General features: G+C 41.0%; 1 protein-coding gene across 9 annotated transcripts in view; it reads right to left on the bottom strand.

Annotated features, from left to right (window-relative positions):
- The window catches only part of LOC113436599 (platelet glycoprotein 4-like), a 56740-nt gene that overhangs the window by 14379 nt on the left and 25412 nt on the right, over positions 1-16949 (bottom strand). For all 9 annotated transcript variants that reach the window (XM_087934380.1, XM_087934381.1, XM_026701088.2 and 6 more), the window contains 6 exons: positions 13387-13547; positions 10389-10533; positions 7463-7645; positions 3436-3527; positions 2108-2154; positions 801-870 (listed from right to left, as the gene is read on the bottom strand). In XM_087934380.1, the coding sequence (XP_087790506.1) occupies positions 801-870; positions 2108-2154; positions 3436-3527; positions 7463-7645; positions 10389-10533; positions 13387-13547 (698 nt within the window). The remainder of the gene's footprint in view (positions 1-800; positions 871-2107; positions 2155-3435; positions 3528-7462; positions 7646-10388; positions 10534-13386; positions 13548-16949) is intronic.

Raw genomic sequence — 16949 nt, 5'->3', positions numbered from 1 at the left:
TCCAATCACACTTGGCCAATAAAAGAATTCTGTCATGCCCCTGTTAGAATTTGACTCTGGGGGAGAGGAGGAACAGCCAACAGGGAGTGGGAGTGTGGCTTCGGAGGTTGTGGAGGAAACTGAAGAAGGACACAGGCCTGCTGAGCATTCAGAGGAGGACCCAGGCCCATCCCCTCTTCATCCTAGGGCACGCAGGGAGGAGTGGATAAGGGAGAAATGTGAATAGTGTGGTCTATGGGGGAGGAAGGGGCCCTGATCCCCTTCATGGGCTGCAGCTGTTAGGACTGTTTAAAATGACAAACTGTGCATGGCCCAGTACTGGAAGCAAAGCGTGAAATAATTCTAGTCTTTCAGTTCTTATCTGAGTCTAGCGTCCTTCCTAATGTGTGTATTTTGATATCTGTAGATGTCTTCAAGCCCTTATCTTGCCTTGTCTCATTAATTGCTTCAGTGTGGTTTATGTTGTTTTTTTCCTATTTATAATTTATATGTATTTTGAGTTTGAACAACTGTTGTCACAACTGTTGTCGCAACTGTTTGTGGGGGAGTTTTTTCTCCAGTCAATGATAATTGGACCTTTGAAGCCAAGTTGAAGGAACTAAAGGGACTTCACTAGTTTTTGTGACTTTGTTGTTTTTGTATCCCACACTGGGTCATCACAAATTCTATTCTATTCTATAAAATCGGGCACTTAACAACCCCCTTGCTGAGAATCAGAAATACCCTGTTACAATCATAAATTGTGGTTTACTTGTATTTGGGAATGAAAGGAAGGGCCCCACTTATTCAAAATACTTTACCTGCAAATGTCAGAGGAAAAGAAACGCAGCTCTTCACTCTTATTCACAAAAGGGTGGAATGAAGCTGCATCTGTGAGTTACAATCAAAATATCTTGTGAATCGCGAGCCTCACAGCGCGTACAAAAAAAAAAAAACACCAGATCCTGCATCTGAATGCAAAGCACGACTTTACAGCTGAGCCTCATTCCCTGTTCATCCAACTCAGCTGCTCAACTCTAACTGTTGGGGTTATCAGAGGCCAAGGCAGGCCTTCCACAACTAAAGAAATAAAGAATATCTTCTCCTTTTTGACAACATGCAGCAACATGCAGCAATAACATTTTTCTGGAGTTTACTGACGTAGGACCTCAAGGGAAATTGGGACTTACAACCTGGAAAGCCGTTTATTGAACAATAGGTGCCCAAAAATAGAATAGAACAGAACAGAAATATGGAAGAGAAGAGAGAGGAGTAGAATAGAAAATAGAATAGAATAGAATATAGAATATAGAATAGGAATAGAATAGGACAAAAAATTTAATGGAATGGAATGGAATGGAATCGAACGGAACAGAATAGAATAGAATAGAATAGAATAGAATAGAATAGAATAGAATAGAATAGAATAGGACAAAGAACAGAATGGAATAGAATAGAATAGAATAGAAGAAAATGAATGGCATAGAATAGAATATAGAATATAAAATATAGAATAGGAATAGGAATAAGAATAGAATGGAATGGAATGGAATGGAATACAATAGAATACAATAGAATAGAAGAAAATGAATGGCATAGAATCGAATACAGAATATAGAGTATAGAATGCAGAATAGAAGAAAATGAATGGCATAGAATAGAACAGAGAATATAGAATATAGAACTCATGATCTCAAATTTAAATGTCATGCTTGGAGGAATAAGTTTAAACAGGACCCTGAAATTAATCTTGCTTTCTGAAAAAGACCTTCAACCCTTTCCCTTCAAATATGCCAATCCATTTTTTAGTGTAGCAATTGCAATCAAATTCCCCACCCCCCTAATCTATGGTCTTTAATTTCTAACTTTGGGGAACTTGGCCTTGTTGTCTATCTTCCTGTTTTCATAAACTTTGATGTTTCTACTTAATTTTGATAGGGCAAAAACAAAAGCAAGGGAACTCTTTTATTTTGCTTTATTATTTTATTGTATGGGTTGAAGAAGGACCTTTAGCAGCTTTGCACCTGGACTTCAGCTCCAACTTTGCCTATTTTAATGTAAGCTAAAATGTATATTGTATGTTCTATGCAAAAATGAACATTCAATACTGTTCCATTGACACACTTACCCGTGCCATTCACCATACCGCAATAACTTTGCCAGTATTGAACGGTCCTTTGAAAAAGAAAAAAAATAACACATAGCTTAGATGCCAGGTAGTTCTTAGTTAAACAATTGTCTTCTGAATCTAAGAAAAGTGTGAAAATTAAATAATTACAGGGACAGGATAGATATTCTAATCTCAAAGCCTCTTATAATCAGATTCTTCATAAGAAGGAATTGAAAAAGGTGGAAGAATTTAGGATAGGATAAGAGGGTATGTATAGTTAATAAGTGTCAGACCTGTCCCAACCTGAGCATTCAGGAAAGAAAGACTCTTGATTCCATTTTGGTGGTTCAAGGTATACTTTTACTGAGCTAGTTGGTTATAGTGTAGCAAAGCTAGGTCTAAGGGTTTCCAAACTTGGAATTTTCCCCTCCTCTCAGGTCCTCCCACTATGATCAACTTGGTGGGGCCCAGTAAGGTTCAAACTTGGTGTTTTGATAACACTTTTTGGTGCCTCTTTGATGGTTGTTTGCATTTCATTCTCGAGGTTGTGTCCTTGGATTACTCAACCATCGTCTCTGGATATCATCCTCTCCCTTTCATACCCTCCCTCCGAAATTTATGGCAGGAAAGTGAAGTAAAGCAGTGTTGAAGTGGTTTGATGGCAGACCTGACCACAAAACTGTTTCAGGCTAAATTAATTTCCTCTTATGAACTATGTTGCACCCAATGAAGATCTAAAAAGGGTTTTTAGAAAAATGGAGGTCCTTGTCTTCTTATTTTTCCTTTCTTCCCGCCACAGAGAGGAAATTTAATGAATAAATAAGGTTAGCAGTAGTTCAGCAGCTCTGCCCAAAAGAGTCTCAACCCTGGTGGCATCACTGCACATTTTTAATCATCATTAATCTGCTCACACCTCTGCGTTTGGGATGGCAAATGAGTGCTACTACAAATGCAATATTCACTTATTTATGTTAAGGACTTGACACTTAAGGCTCAAGTGAAAGACTTTCTAGTTAGGACTGACCCTATGATGACATTAGAAAGTCATTTTATGCAAGAACCTAACAATTGTCCTTGAGAATATATGAGGCAGATATTTCTCTCTCTGAGTACATTGAGAATATATCTGTTGATCAAAACTCCTCAGTGGTGACAGGAAGGGCATCCGGCCATTAAAACACTCCACTAGCTCCATTCAGTTGCCCAGACTATCTATCTGTCTGTCTGTCTGTCTGTCTGTCCGTCCGTCTGTCTGTCTATATCATCTGAAGTTCACAAAACAGAACGGATACTAAACTGTTGTAATTTTTTTTTAAAAAGCGATGTTTTCCCCAAATATATTATACCTGCTATTATTATAAGTGAGGATAGATCCTTTCTTGGTTAAATCACCTTTTCCACTGTAAATTTGGTAAGGACCATCAGATGTTTCATTGTACTTGAATGAGAGAAAGAGAGAGAGAACAGAAAATTAATTTTTGATACAAACAGGCTCCATCATCAAGATAAAACTGGCTAGCATTTAAAAATCTGCTCTACAACATTTTTCATTTTCTGTTTTTAGTAGGAAACTGGTGTTTTTTCTCCTCTGTACCTAGGACATGGAGATCTTAATTTTTGAAGTAGGCTAAATTTGGGGCTAAAAATTCATACTGGAAATAGTCACAATTCAGGTGTGTGTGTGTATGTATGTATGTATGTATGTATGTATGTATGTATTCACTGCTCAAAAAAATAAAGGGAACACTTAAACAACACAATGTAACTCCAAGTCAATCACACTTCTGTGAAATCAAACTGCTCACTTAGGTAGCAACACTGATTGACAATCAATTTCACCTGCTGTTGTGCAAATGGAATAGACAACAGGTAGAAAGCATAGGCAATTAGCAAGGCATCCCCAATAAAGGAGTGGTTCTGCAGGTGGTGACCACAGACCACTTCTCAGTTCCTATGCTTTCTGGCTAATGGTTTGGTCACGTTTGAATGTTGGCGGTGCTGTCACTCTAGAGGTAGCATGAGACAGAGTCTACAACCCACACAAGCGGCTCAGGTAGTGCAGCTCATCCAGGATGGCACATCAATGCAAGCTGTGGCAAGGTTTGCTGTGTCTGTCAGCGTAGTGTCCAGAGCATGGAGGCACTACCAGGAGACAGGCCAGTACATCAGGAGACATGGAGGAGGCCATAGGAGGGCAACAACCCAGCATCAGGACCGCTACCTCTGAGGGACAGGAGGAGCACTGCCAGAGCCCTGCAAAATGACCTCCAGCGGGCCACAAATGTTCATGTGGCTGCTCAAACGGTTAGAAACAGACTCCATGAGTGGGCTGACATCCACAGGTGGGGTTGTGCTTACAGCCCAACACCGTGCACGACGTTTGTCATTTGCCAGAGAACATCGAGACTGGCAAATTCGCCACTGGCGCCCTGTGCTCTTCACAGATGAAAGTAGGTTCACACTGAGCACATGTGACAGACATGACAGGGTCTGGAGACACCGTGGAGAACATTCTGCTCCCTGAAACATCCTCCAGAATGACCGGTTTGGCAGTGGGTCAGTAATGGTGTAGGGTAGCATTTCTTTAGGGGGCTGCACAGCCCTCCATGTGCTTGCCAGAGGTAGCCTGACTGCCATTAAGTACCGAGATGAGATCCTCAGACCCCTTGTAAGACTATATGCTGGTGCGGTTGGCCCTGGGTTCCTCCTAATGCATGACAATGCTAGACCTCATGTGGCTGGAGTGTGTCAGCAGTTCCTGCAAGATGAAGGCATTGATGCTGTGGACTGGCCCGCCCGTTCCTCAGACCTGAATCCAATTGAGAACATCTGGGACATCATGTCTCGCTCCATCCACCAACTCCACATTGCACCACAGACTGTCCAGGAATTGGGGGATGCTTTAGTCCAGGTGTGGGGGGAGATCCCTCAGGAGACCATCCGTCACCTCATCAGGAGCATGCCCAGGCATTGTAGGGAGGTCATACAGGCACGTGGAAGCCACACACACTACTGAGACTCATTTTGACTTGATTTAAGGACATTAAATCAAAGTTGGATCAGCCTGTATTTTTTTTTCCACTTTAATTTTGAGTGTAATTCCAAATCCAGACCTCCATGGGTTACTAAATTTGATTTCCATTGATAATTTTTGTGTGATTGGTATTCAGCCTTATTCGGGTATTTTCCCATGTCATTATAGTTGTGCTTTTAAAGTTGTAGCAAGGTTTCGGCAGAATCTCATCTGCCATCATCAGGCTTCTGTACTGTGTTCGTCAGAGCTGTCTCAGTTTTAAATTTGGGGCAAGCCTACTGCTGTGCCAGAATGGTTTTTTTCTTCATCCTGATTGGTTGGGAGTCTTGGTCTGTGTTTATTGGTCTTGGAGTTTGCTGTGTTCTGCTTGATTGGTGTTTCTAATATCTTCTGTCTGTTTTGTGGCTCTTTTTGTATCTTGATTGGCTGGCAACATTGTGTTGCTTTATTGGAGGCCTTTAGTGCAGCTTGGCTCCGGGTAAATGGACGGCTATCATTAGTTAGGAAGCTAGGTTTCATCTGGGTGCCTGGTTGGGGTGTGTTTGAGCTGGAGGTATCAGGGGGGATCTGTTTGTGCCCCAAATTTAAATCTGAAACCACTGTAAAAGTCTGACTCAGATGAACACTATACAGAAGCCTCATGATGGCAGATGAGATTCTGCCGAAACATTGCTACAACTTTAAAAGCAAACTCCCAGGAACCTCAACTTGGTGATATGGAATTGACAAATATTTTAACCTCTCTTGTATGACAAAGATGCAAGTTGTTTATGGACATTAATGCTAATATTTCCACTTCCTTGATCATCCCATTTTGATTATCCCATTTCCCCCCTCCTGCCTTAGAATTAGCTATGTCCTTTTTTTAATTAATTAGAATTGCTAATGTTGCATTCTGAATGTTGATCATCAAAAAATTGCCGTGGCTTTCAACTTTTATCCACCTTCCCATTTTTCACGCAGTGTCAAAAATAATGTTAAAATTATGATGCAATCACAGTCGTAAAACTGTCAATGTGTTTACAACACAGTCATTGATATAATGACTAATTACTAATGGAGTAAGATGCCTTATTACATAGATAAATAGGAAAATAATCAGTTGCAAAAAAAATATTGAAAATTAAAAAACCAACCCTTTCACTTCTGAAATAAGGATAGCATATTCAGATATCCAAGTTCCCCCAAAGTGGCAAAAAAAAGTAGATTTTCACATTTGTTTCCCACCTCCAACTATGATCCAGGACTAACCCTGCTTAGCTTTCTAGACAAGCCACAGTCAGATTGGTGCTATCACTTGATGAAAGGAAACAAGATAAGAAAATTATTTGATACCCCTATCAAAATCATATTTGTTGCTTTATTTCTAAGATGCAATGAAGTAGATTGATACCAGCAATGCTTTTGTATTGAGAATAAAAGAACCTATTGACTTTCAATCAGCCATGCTAACACAGAAATCATTATTCTAATTTCAATGTTCTGAATATTCGGGATTTTAAAGAGGGGTTGACAAAATGAGGAGCCAGATTATTGGGGGCAATGTGCTAACATTGTAAATTGCTTAGAGACAGTTTTAAAGCAGTATATAAGTCTACGTGCTGTTGCTATTCCTTCCTTTCTTCCTTCCTCCCTCCCTCCCTCCCTTGTTCTTTTGCTCATTCTTCTTTCTGTTGGTGCAGTGGTTGGAATGCAGTATTGCAGGCTAATTTGTGCTCATTGCCAGCAGATTGATTCTCACCAGGTTCAAGGTTGACTCAGCCTTCCGTCTTTCTGAGGTCAGTAAAATGAGGACCGAGATTGTTAAGGGCAAGATGCTAACATTTGTAAACCACTCATGTCTGTAAAGGGCTGTAAAGCACTATGGGGGCTGTAAAACACTATGAAGTGGTATATAAGTCCAAGTGCTGTTGCTATTCCTCCCTCCTTCCTTCCTTCCTTCCTTCCTTCCTTCCTTCCTTCCTTCCTTCCTTCCTTCCTTCCTTCCTTCCTTCCTTCCTTCCTTCCTTCATTTTCCTCTCTTATTCCCTTTTTCATTCTTCTTCCTGCTGGTGCAGTGGTTAGAATGCAGGTTTGCAAACAAACTCTGCCGACTGCCAACAGTTTGATTCTCACCAGGCTCCAGGTTGATTCAGCCTTCCATCTTTCTGAGTTCAGTAAAATGAGGACCCAGATTGTTGGGGGCAAGAGGCTGACTCTGTAAACTGCTTAGAGGGGGGCTGTAAAGCACTATAAAGTGTTATATAAGTCTAAGTGCTATTGTTATTATATACCAGCACAGATGCTTTTCTTACAATCACATTGTAAGTAAATAATTTTCCCTTTGAGTTTATACTTACAGGGTAGAATACTCCTACAACCTTGGGAACTTTTGACATTGGGATTTTCTTCAAGAAGGGATCTTCATAGCCCCAAAGTAATTCTTTCACGCTTCTTGTTTGGAGGAAATATGATTTGGAAGATTTCATCCAGATGTCCATCAAAGCTTGAATAAGTCCAGCTTTAAACAAAGCTGGTGCAGCCTGTGACAAATACCAAGATGATTGCATTAACAGAGGGATACAATCAAGATCAAGGGAGGTACTAATACCACTCTAGAAAGCCTTAGTGAGACCACACCTAGAGTACTGCATCCAGTTTTGGTCACCACACTATAAAAAAGATGTTGAGACTCTGGAAAGAGTGCAGAGAAGAACAACCAGGATGATTTAGGGGATTGGAGGTTAAAACATACAAAGAATGGTTGCAGGAATTGGGCCTGGCTAGTCTAGTGAAGAGAAGGACCAGGAGAGACAGGAGAGCAGTCTTCCAATATTTGAGGGGCTGCCACAGAGAGGAAGGGGTCAAGCTATTCTCCAAGGCACCCAAAGGCCAGACAAGGAATAATGGATGGAAACTGAATGAGAGATTCAACCTGGAAATAGAGAAATTTTCTGACAGTGAAAACCATCAACCCACGGAACAGAAGTTGCCTTCAGAAGTTGTGGGTGCTTCATCACTGGAGGCTTTCAAGATGAGATTGGACTGCCATCTGTCAGAAATGGTGTAGGAAATGGGGGTTAGACTAGATCAATGGTGGGATTCATTTTTTTTACAATCGGTTTTGTGGGCATGGCTTGGTGGGCGTGGCAGGGGAAGGATGCTGTAAAATCTCCAGTCGGAGGTGGGATTTGCTGGTTCTCCCAACTACTCAAAATTTCTGCTACCGGTACTCCAGAACTGGTCAGAATCTGCTGAACACCACCTCTGGACTAGATGACCTAACAAGGTATCTTCCAATTCTGTTAATCTAAGTCTAAGTCTAAGACTTAAATTTTGGATACTGGAATGCAAATCGACATAAAGAGCCTTGACGTAAGTCCCATATGTGATCAAATCACAAAATGTCTTAAAAGTTTTGAACCTGAGCATATGCTGAACATTAATTGGTATCATTAATACAAATACTTCGACTTACAACCACAACTGAGACCACATTTTCTGTTGCTAAGTGAGGCAATTGTTAAGTTGAGTTTTGTCTTACTTTACAACCTTTCTTGCCATGATTGTTAAGTCAATCAGCTCCATAGGCTCACCTCTACAAAACCTAGCCAAATTTCTCGCCAAACAACTACAGCCCTATGCAGAATCCATCAACTCACACACACACACAATAGATAGATCAAGAAAGGGGTGTGTGTGAGAGAGAGACAGAGATATTATATATGTGTGTGTATAGTGTAGAGAGAGACACATAAACAGACACAGACAGACAGATATGATAGATAGATAGATAGATAGATAGATAGATAGATAGATAGATAGATAGATAGATAGATAGATAGATAGATAGATAGATAGATAGATAGATAGTGCAGATAAATAGATATATAGCATAGATAGCTAGATGGATAGATGACATAGATAGAAAGAGCGAGAGGGAGATGATAGATAGATAGATTGAGAGAAAAAGAGATAGAGATGAGAGAGAGACAGATATATTATATATGTGTGTGTGTGTATGTGTGTCTGTATATGTGTATGTATGTGTGTGTGTATATATAGAGAGAGTGAAAGAGAGAGAGAGGGAGAGAGAGAGACAGACAGACACAGACAGAGATATGATAAATAGATAGATAGATAGATAGATAATAGATAGATAGACAGATAGACAGATAGACAGATAGACAGATAGACAGACAGACAGACAGACGGACGGACGGATGGACGGACAGACAGACAGACAGACAGACAGACAGACAGACAGACAGATAGATAGATAGATAGATAGATAGATAGATAGATACTGTAGATAAAGATATATAGTGTAGATAGATGGATACATAGATGAGAGAGAGAAAGATGGGAGAGATAGAGACAGAGATAGATAGATAGATAGATAGATAGATAGATAGATAGATGATAGATAGACAGACAGAGATATATCGAAAGACAGATAGACAGATAGACAGATAGACAGATAGACAGACAGACAGACAGACAGACAGACAGACGGACGGACGGACAGACAGACAGACAGACAGACAGACAGACAGACAGACAGACAGACAGATAGATAGATAGATAGATAGATAGATACTGTAGATAAAGATATATAGTGTAGATAGATGGATACATAGATGAGAGAGAGAAAGATGGGAGAGATAGAGACAGAGATATGATAGATAGATAGATAGATAGATAGATAGATAGATAGATAGATAGATAGATAGATAGATAGATATAGATTTAGATGTGTATTTAAATAGTCTTATTTCAAAAATGGGATACAAACAAGGACTAAATTGTTCAGCACACACGGGCCCTAGAGGTTCGAGCAATATGTTTTACTGAGAACTTCACAATCTCTGGAGGTCTGTATGGCTCCTCCAGAGACGCTACCAAGCCATAGTAATTGGTACCTTTGTTTGCCATCTCATCAAAGTAGCCAAAAATAGAGCGGACAAGGGGATCTGAGAAGCTTCCTCAGTCTCCAAAGGTTTAAATGGAAAAGAAGCTGAAGCTGAAGAACATCTATGGCCAGGGTAACACAACCACAACATGTTTGTGGGAAAGAGGCAGGAAATGCGTGGGAGTCAAATGGGACTAATTTTAGGAAACTTTCAGGTGAATCATCTGAAAAAAATCCATTTCATTCATCCATGAAGAGACTAAAACAGAACCTCATCCCACAGTCCTGAGAATCCCCAAACCCCATTTTTTATTGACCGACTATTCCAATTTCATCTTCAGAGGAGGGAAATATTGATGGGAGGGCTCGCTTACCACAACGGCAAGGTTGACAGTGGTGACAGTGTCATTTTCTGAGCCGATGGACAGATCGGGTTCAAAACGGATGATGTTCGGCTGGAAGTATGAGAGGGTGTTGTCGAAATATTCGGTGATGTTTTCTTTGGGCTTATAGCGCATCCTTTGAGGGAAAAAGGAGAAGACGACACCACTTGTTAAGGGTCAAACAATGGAATCGGTGGAAAGGGCTTCTCTTTGGAGGTTGTGGGTGCTCCATGTGGGAGGTTTTCCAGAAGGGATTGGACAACCAATTTGTCTGCTTGAGCAGGAGGCTGGACTAGAAGACCTCCAAGGTCCCTTCCAACTCTGTTATTCTATGTTCTAAAGCTTGCACTCCTTTCCTTTCCCTTTCCCTTTCCCTTTTCCTTTCCTTTCCTCTCCTCTCCTCTCCTCCTCTCCTCTCCTCTCCCCTTCCCTTCCCCATCTATTTACTTCCTTTCCTTCCCCATCTATTTACTTCCTTTTGTTTCCTTCCCTTCCCTCTCCCATCTATTTACTTCCTTCCCTTCCCTCCCCCATCTATTTACTTCCTTTCCTTTCTTTTCCTTCCCTTCCCCATTTATTTACTTCGCTTCCTTTCCTTTTTTCCTTCCCTTCCCTATCTATTTTCTTCCTTCGCTTCCCCATTTATTTACTTCCTTCCCTTTCCTTCTCTTCCATTTCCCCTTCCTTTCCTTTTCTTTCCTTAACACACACATATATGCACATTTGAAGTCTCTTTCAATATGTTTTGCATTACTTTATGAATCCTAATGAAAAGCCATAATCCTTCTGCCTCCCAGCCCAAAGTGGACGGTTCAGATATCGTTTCATTTTGATGGCTGTTCAGATAGCCACCAGGAACAGCAAACCACACACAACCACACACACACACACACACACGCTTGAAAGAAGCTTTCGGTTGTTATTAGCCCAAGGACACAGTTCAACCCAAGGCAAACAGTTTACCTTGGGCCAAGCCAGAAGGACTCCTATATAATATCCCCATGGAGATCAAAGCAAAACAAAGCTGCCTTGTAGAAGCCGGAATGAAAAAACAACAACAACCCCACTGGTCAACTTGCTCTAGAGAGTTGTGTTCATGGACAACAACAAACCATTTAAAACATGACTTTTTGGTGTGCAATCTAAGATGTGCTAAACCTTCCCTCTCCAGATGTTAGGCATGGAACTACCCCTCCCATAATTCCCCTTCCCTTAAAAAGGCACCGTGTGGGTTTACTGCCTCTTGATCAAGTTATCCATTTGTGTTCCCTTCTAATTTGATTTCAAAGCCAGGGAAATATTTCCTCTCATTGTTTCCCAAGAATACCACCTATCAAAAGCACATCTGAACAACTAATTCTATTTGATTTTAGGTGGGCGGGAACAGAAATCATCACTATGATGGAAGGACAAACAATGGGGAAGAAAAATATATTGGGTAATAACCAGTTATTAAGACTTTCCAGCCATTTGCTAAGTGTATAAAGGCTAAAGTATAGGGAATCTGTGAGCTGCAGGCTGTTTCTTGTGTAAGGGGTGGGGGAAGAGGAGGAGCAGGAGCAGAAGGAGAAGGAAAAGAAGCAGGGGGAGAAGGAGAAGAAGCAGGAGGAAGAGGAGGAAGAGAAGCAGGAGGAGGGGAGGGGGAGAGGGAGAAGGAGAAGGAAGAGAAGCAGGGGGAGAAGGAGAAGGAAAAGGAGAAGAAGCAGGCAGGGAGGAGAAGAAGCAGGGGAAAGAGGAGGAAGAGAAACACAAGGAGGGGAGGGGGAGGGGGAGAGGAGCAGGAAGAAAAGGGGGAGGAGAAGGAGGATTGTGGATCCTTGGTGCTTTCTGAGCTTGATTGTTTCTTGCAGACATTTCATGACCCAATTAGGTAACATCCCCAGTGCTGGGAGAGAGTGGGGTGCTGGTGGAGTGGAAGAAGAGGAGGAGGAATAAAATAGGTACTTATTTTACACACAAAAATTGAGAAAATCAAAAATTGTAGAAAAAAGAAAAAAAAAACTCTCGAAATTTATAGACATACACATATCAATCTGACACCGCCATGATTCATTTCAGCCATCCATTACTGATCTACCAAAATCAATTCTGGACAAGGATGAATCAATGGGTCCTAACATTAGGTAACCCCTACATAGACAGAACCAAAGAGAGCCAAATTATTTGTTCTCTGTTATAGTAAAAAAAAATTAAAAAATGGGTCTTCTGTTATGAAAGGTGGGTTCTGGTTGAACCCCTAGAAAATCTTCAAAAGTAATTCAAAGGTTGAACTCAGAGAGGAGACAAACCTCCTTCACTGGATGTGTCAAAGCAATTATGGACCTTCCTCCATTATGACCATTCTATTATGGATTCTAGCACTGTGTAGGAGTTAAGGTTAGGGATTCTAGACAGCATACCAAAAAGCAGAGAGATCCCCCTGCCAACAAAAGTGCGTAGAGTCAAGGCTGTGGTTTTCCCAGTTGCAATGCATGGCTTTGAAAGTTGGACCATAAGGAAGGCTGAGCGCCAAAGAATGGAGGCCTTTGAACTCTGGGGCTGGAGGAGAAGATTCCTGCAAGTCCCTTGGACTGCAAGGCCATCCAACTGGTCAGTCCTAGAGGAGATCAACCCTGAACTGCTCTTTAGAAGGCCAGATCCTGAAGAGGAAACTCATGAGAAGGAAGGACTCCCTGGTGAAGAGCCCAATGCTGGGAACGATTGAGGGCAAAAGAAGAAGAAGGGGATGACAGAGAAGGAGGTGGCTGGATGGAGTCATGAAGCAGTCGGCGTGAGCTTAAATGGACTCCGGAAGATGGTAGAGGACAGGAAGGCCTGGAGGAATGATGTCCATGGGGTCGTGATGGGTCAGACATGACTTTGCAACTAACAACAACTGCGTAGGAAGTTGGACTCAATCTCCTGTCCCAATTCAATGAACTATCTCTGTTGATTCTCTAATCCCTCTTCCATGTCCCCAAGACATTCTGATCCACAGGTCTTGACTTACCTGTAGGTGTAAGGACCTTTCTGCTTAAGGATTGGAGCAGACCCATTCTGCATCACCTCCTCTGGGTTCTGTACATCAAAGAGCCAAAACTGTCGGTAGATGGGACTCCCTGGAATGACCCAGTTCTGATAGGCAATTGTACCCTTTTCAATGACAGCTTCCTGGAAAGGAAAATAACAAGAATATTTTAATATGTTTTGTTTTTCTAAGTCTATCAGAATAGAGTCTATGGAGATTCTCATTCATCCAGGTTGTGGTTGTCCCAAAGGTGCTTTTTACAAGAGGCAACTGGACTTTCTGCTTTTTATTTTGAAGATGTTTTGCTTCTCATCCAAGAAGCTTCTTTGGCTCTGACTGAATGGTGGAGAGTGGAAGCATTTCTATTCCTTGCAGACAGCTGGTCACCTTGGCAAACCTCTGAGTGGTCTCAATGACTTTCTACATCAGGGGTCTTCAAACTTGAGAGCTTTAAGACTTGTGGACTTCAACTCCCAGAATTCCTCCTCCAGTCATGTTAGCTCAGGAATTTTGGGAGTTGAAGTCCACAAGTCTTAAAGCTCTCAAGTTTGAAGATCCTTGTTCTAAAAGGATGCAAATGACCAGCTGTCTGAAAGGAGTTTAAATCCTTCCATTCCCCACCATCCAATCAGAGCTGAAGAAGCTTCTTGGAAGAAAGCCCAGTTGCCTCTTCAAAAAAAAAACACCTTTGGTTTATCAGAATAGAGCAGACATTATTTTCTCAAAGCGAGACTGGCCTAGAAAACATTTCCTCTGGAAAACCCTCTTGGTTATTATGGATTGGTGAAGCTCAAACTGATAAATTGCTTTTATTTCACAGCAATATTTAGGTGCAGGAAGAGGAGAAGGCAGCAATGAATGGAAACTAATCAAGGAGAGGAGCAGCGTGGAATTAAGGAGAAACTTCCTGACACTGAAGACAATTAACCAATGGAACAAATTGCCTTCAGAAGCTGTGGATGCTCCATCACTGGAGGCTTGTAAGAAGCTACCTGTTTGAAATGGTATAAAGTCTCTTTCATGGGCAGAGGATTGGATTAGAAGACATCCAGGGTCCCTTCCAGATCTATTCTGATTGATTGATTTTTTTTCCCAAAAAACCTAAGCACGCTTCTAAGGAAATAATCAACCACAACTAATTTCTATGCAGTTCTTCGACTTCAGCTAGGCTGGCTGCATTGTTCTTTAGTGAGTTATAGCCAAATGAAGTCTACAAAAATCCTGCAACCGTGAATGTTGAGTTCTGAACAGTAGGGTGTGCACCAAGCTCACTTTGGTTTTAATAATGAATATGTAGGCCAAAATAGAAAAGTTTAAGTAGCTGGGTTTGTTTGTTTGTTTGTTTTTTAATGGTGTTTCGGAGAGTTTAGGTATCTATCTACTTGTTCCTGTGTTTGATTGGGTCTAAGCTACTCAGTTTAGTTTACTTTATTGGCATTGCACCTTGCACAATGAAATTAAATGCCATCTTCAGTGTACATTATAACTATAAAAATAAAACACAAACACACATCCTTCACATTTTATACAATTGAATTGAAAACCCCTGATACTGCATTAGTATTACTCTTTACAGTAGAATTCAGTATAGTTATTGCCTTGGGATAGAAGCTGTTTTTCAGCCTATTTGCCCTTGTTTTTATTATTATCCTGTACCATCTACCCGGTGGTAATAGTTCATAAAAAGGGGTGCTCAGGATGAGATGGATTCTTAAGGATGTTTTGAACTTTTTTAAGCCTAGCAGGAGCTATAAAGCTCAGGAGGGGAGACAGCAACCAATACTTAGGTATTCCCCAATTCTACAATGGAGTTGTAATTGGGAATTGACCAGGAGAGTAGGATAATTGACTAGGGAATTGACCAGGAGACCAACTGAGAGCAGATCTAATGTCATCAGAGGTTCTCATTTCACTGAACTCTGGAGTGCGGATAAAGGGTGCATTATCTCAGATGAGAAGATTATGTGTTAAGTTCCAATTAAGCTGATTTATTGCTCAGGCCCATAATACAAGAATCTAGTCAAGTAACACTCAGCACTAAGTTATGGCTAAGATAAGAATTTGATGAGAGGTCAGATTTAGACAATTTGTGGGAACGTAATGATTCTAGGCTGGTTCCTCTCTTGACTCCACCCACCCACCCACCAACCCACCCAAACCCAGGCTCTGCTTGTTCTTTTCCTAGAGTATAATTGATAACCATGGAACATATCATATAGTCTGTTGATTTTCCCAAGAAAGGCTGGTGTACAAGTCAACCAGAGTGGTTTTGTTATTTTCAACTTTCCTGGGCATGCATGCTTTTTTCCCAACTAGGAATTTTAGGAATATCTGGATTTGCTTATAAAGCAACATCGTGACTCACGAAGTTCCAGATTAGCAGCAGTGGTATTGGACAAGAATCTTTTTTAAAAAAGCTTGTAAAAATATTTGATTGACTTCTCAATGTTACAGTGACCTGGCTGCCCTTTTAGAGATCACAAAGAATCTGGTGTTTGCTAAGATGGATTTCTAAATTTTCATTAATTATTGCCAGATGTAAGAAGCAGGACAGGTGGTTGAGGGAAAGAGGGCCTGGCATACAGAATGAACGATCTGGCTTTATTTCTAATTGTGTTGGGGACAAGGACCATGAAAGATACAAAGAAGGCTCAGTTTTGTTTTATGACAATGAATATAACTCTAGGGATTGGCAAGAAAAAAAGCCAGCTCAACCAGGGCTTCACTCTCCATTTACCAATAGCAACGTTGGTGTGCTTCTCAGCATAAGAATACAAGAATTTTGGGAGAAGGAGAACAAAAATGACTGTGGAATTCTCCAAAATGGAGTGTTTTCTTGTAGACATTTTATTAGCGAAGAAGGTGACATCATCAATGCTACAACGAAGTGGGGAGGGGGAGGAGGAGGAAGAGGAGGAACTGTGGGGTCCTTGGTGGTCTCTGACTGTGGGGTCCTTGGTGGGTTGTTTTCTTGCAGGCCTTTCATTACCAAAGTAGGTGACATCATCAATACTGGAAAGGAGGAGGAGGAGGAGGAGGAGGAGGAGGAGATGACTTGGTTATGGTTAAGGCAGGACTAGAACTCACTGTCCTGGTGATTGGCCCAAGGTCACCCAGCTGGCTTTCAAGGTTAAAGGCAGGACTAGAACGCACTGTATCCTGATTTCTAGCCTGGGGCTAGACTAGAAGACTTCTAAGGTCCCTTACAGCTCTATTCTATTCTAAACTTTATCCCAGAATGAAACACGTAAAAGAATTATTGTGTCACAATTATGTTGGAAATCAATTTGGACAGTTCCCATCTCCCAGATTTGGCAGCAATGTGACAACCCCCACAGCCACACCAGTGTAAAACATCTATGGTAGTAAATCACCATTTTTCCATTATTATTACTTTTTTAGATTTCTCTTGTTCCCATCTGATTCTGTGAAACATTTTTGTAGAATCTTCTTTTTAAAACAAAAACAAAAAACAAAAAGTGCTTTTCTCTGCAAGTTGCCTGAAAATAAAAAGGGATGGCTTTTTTTTTTAAAAAAAATGCTCA

This window comes from Pseudonaja textilis, chromosome 5 (assembly GCF_049901715.1).
Source record: "Pseudonaja textilis isolate UNSWEBS1 chromosome 5, rPseTex1.2, whole genome shotgun sequence".
In the NCBI taxonomy this organism is placed as follows: Eukaryota; Metazoa; Chordata; class Lepidosauria; order Squamata; family Elapidae; genus Pseudonaja; species Pseudonaja textilis.
This window is presented reverse-complemented; position numbering and strand designations above follow the sequence as displayed.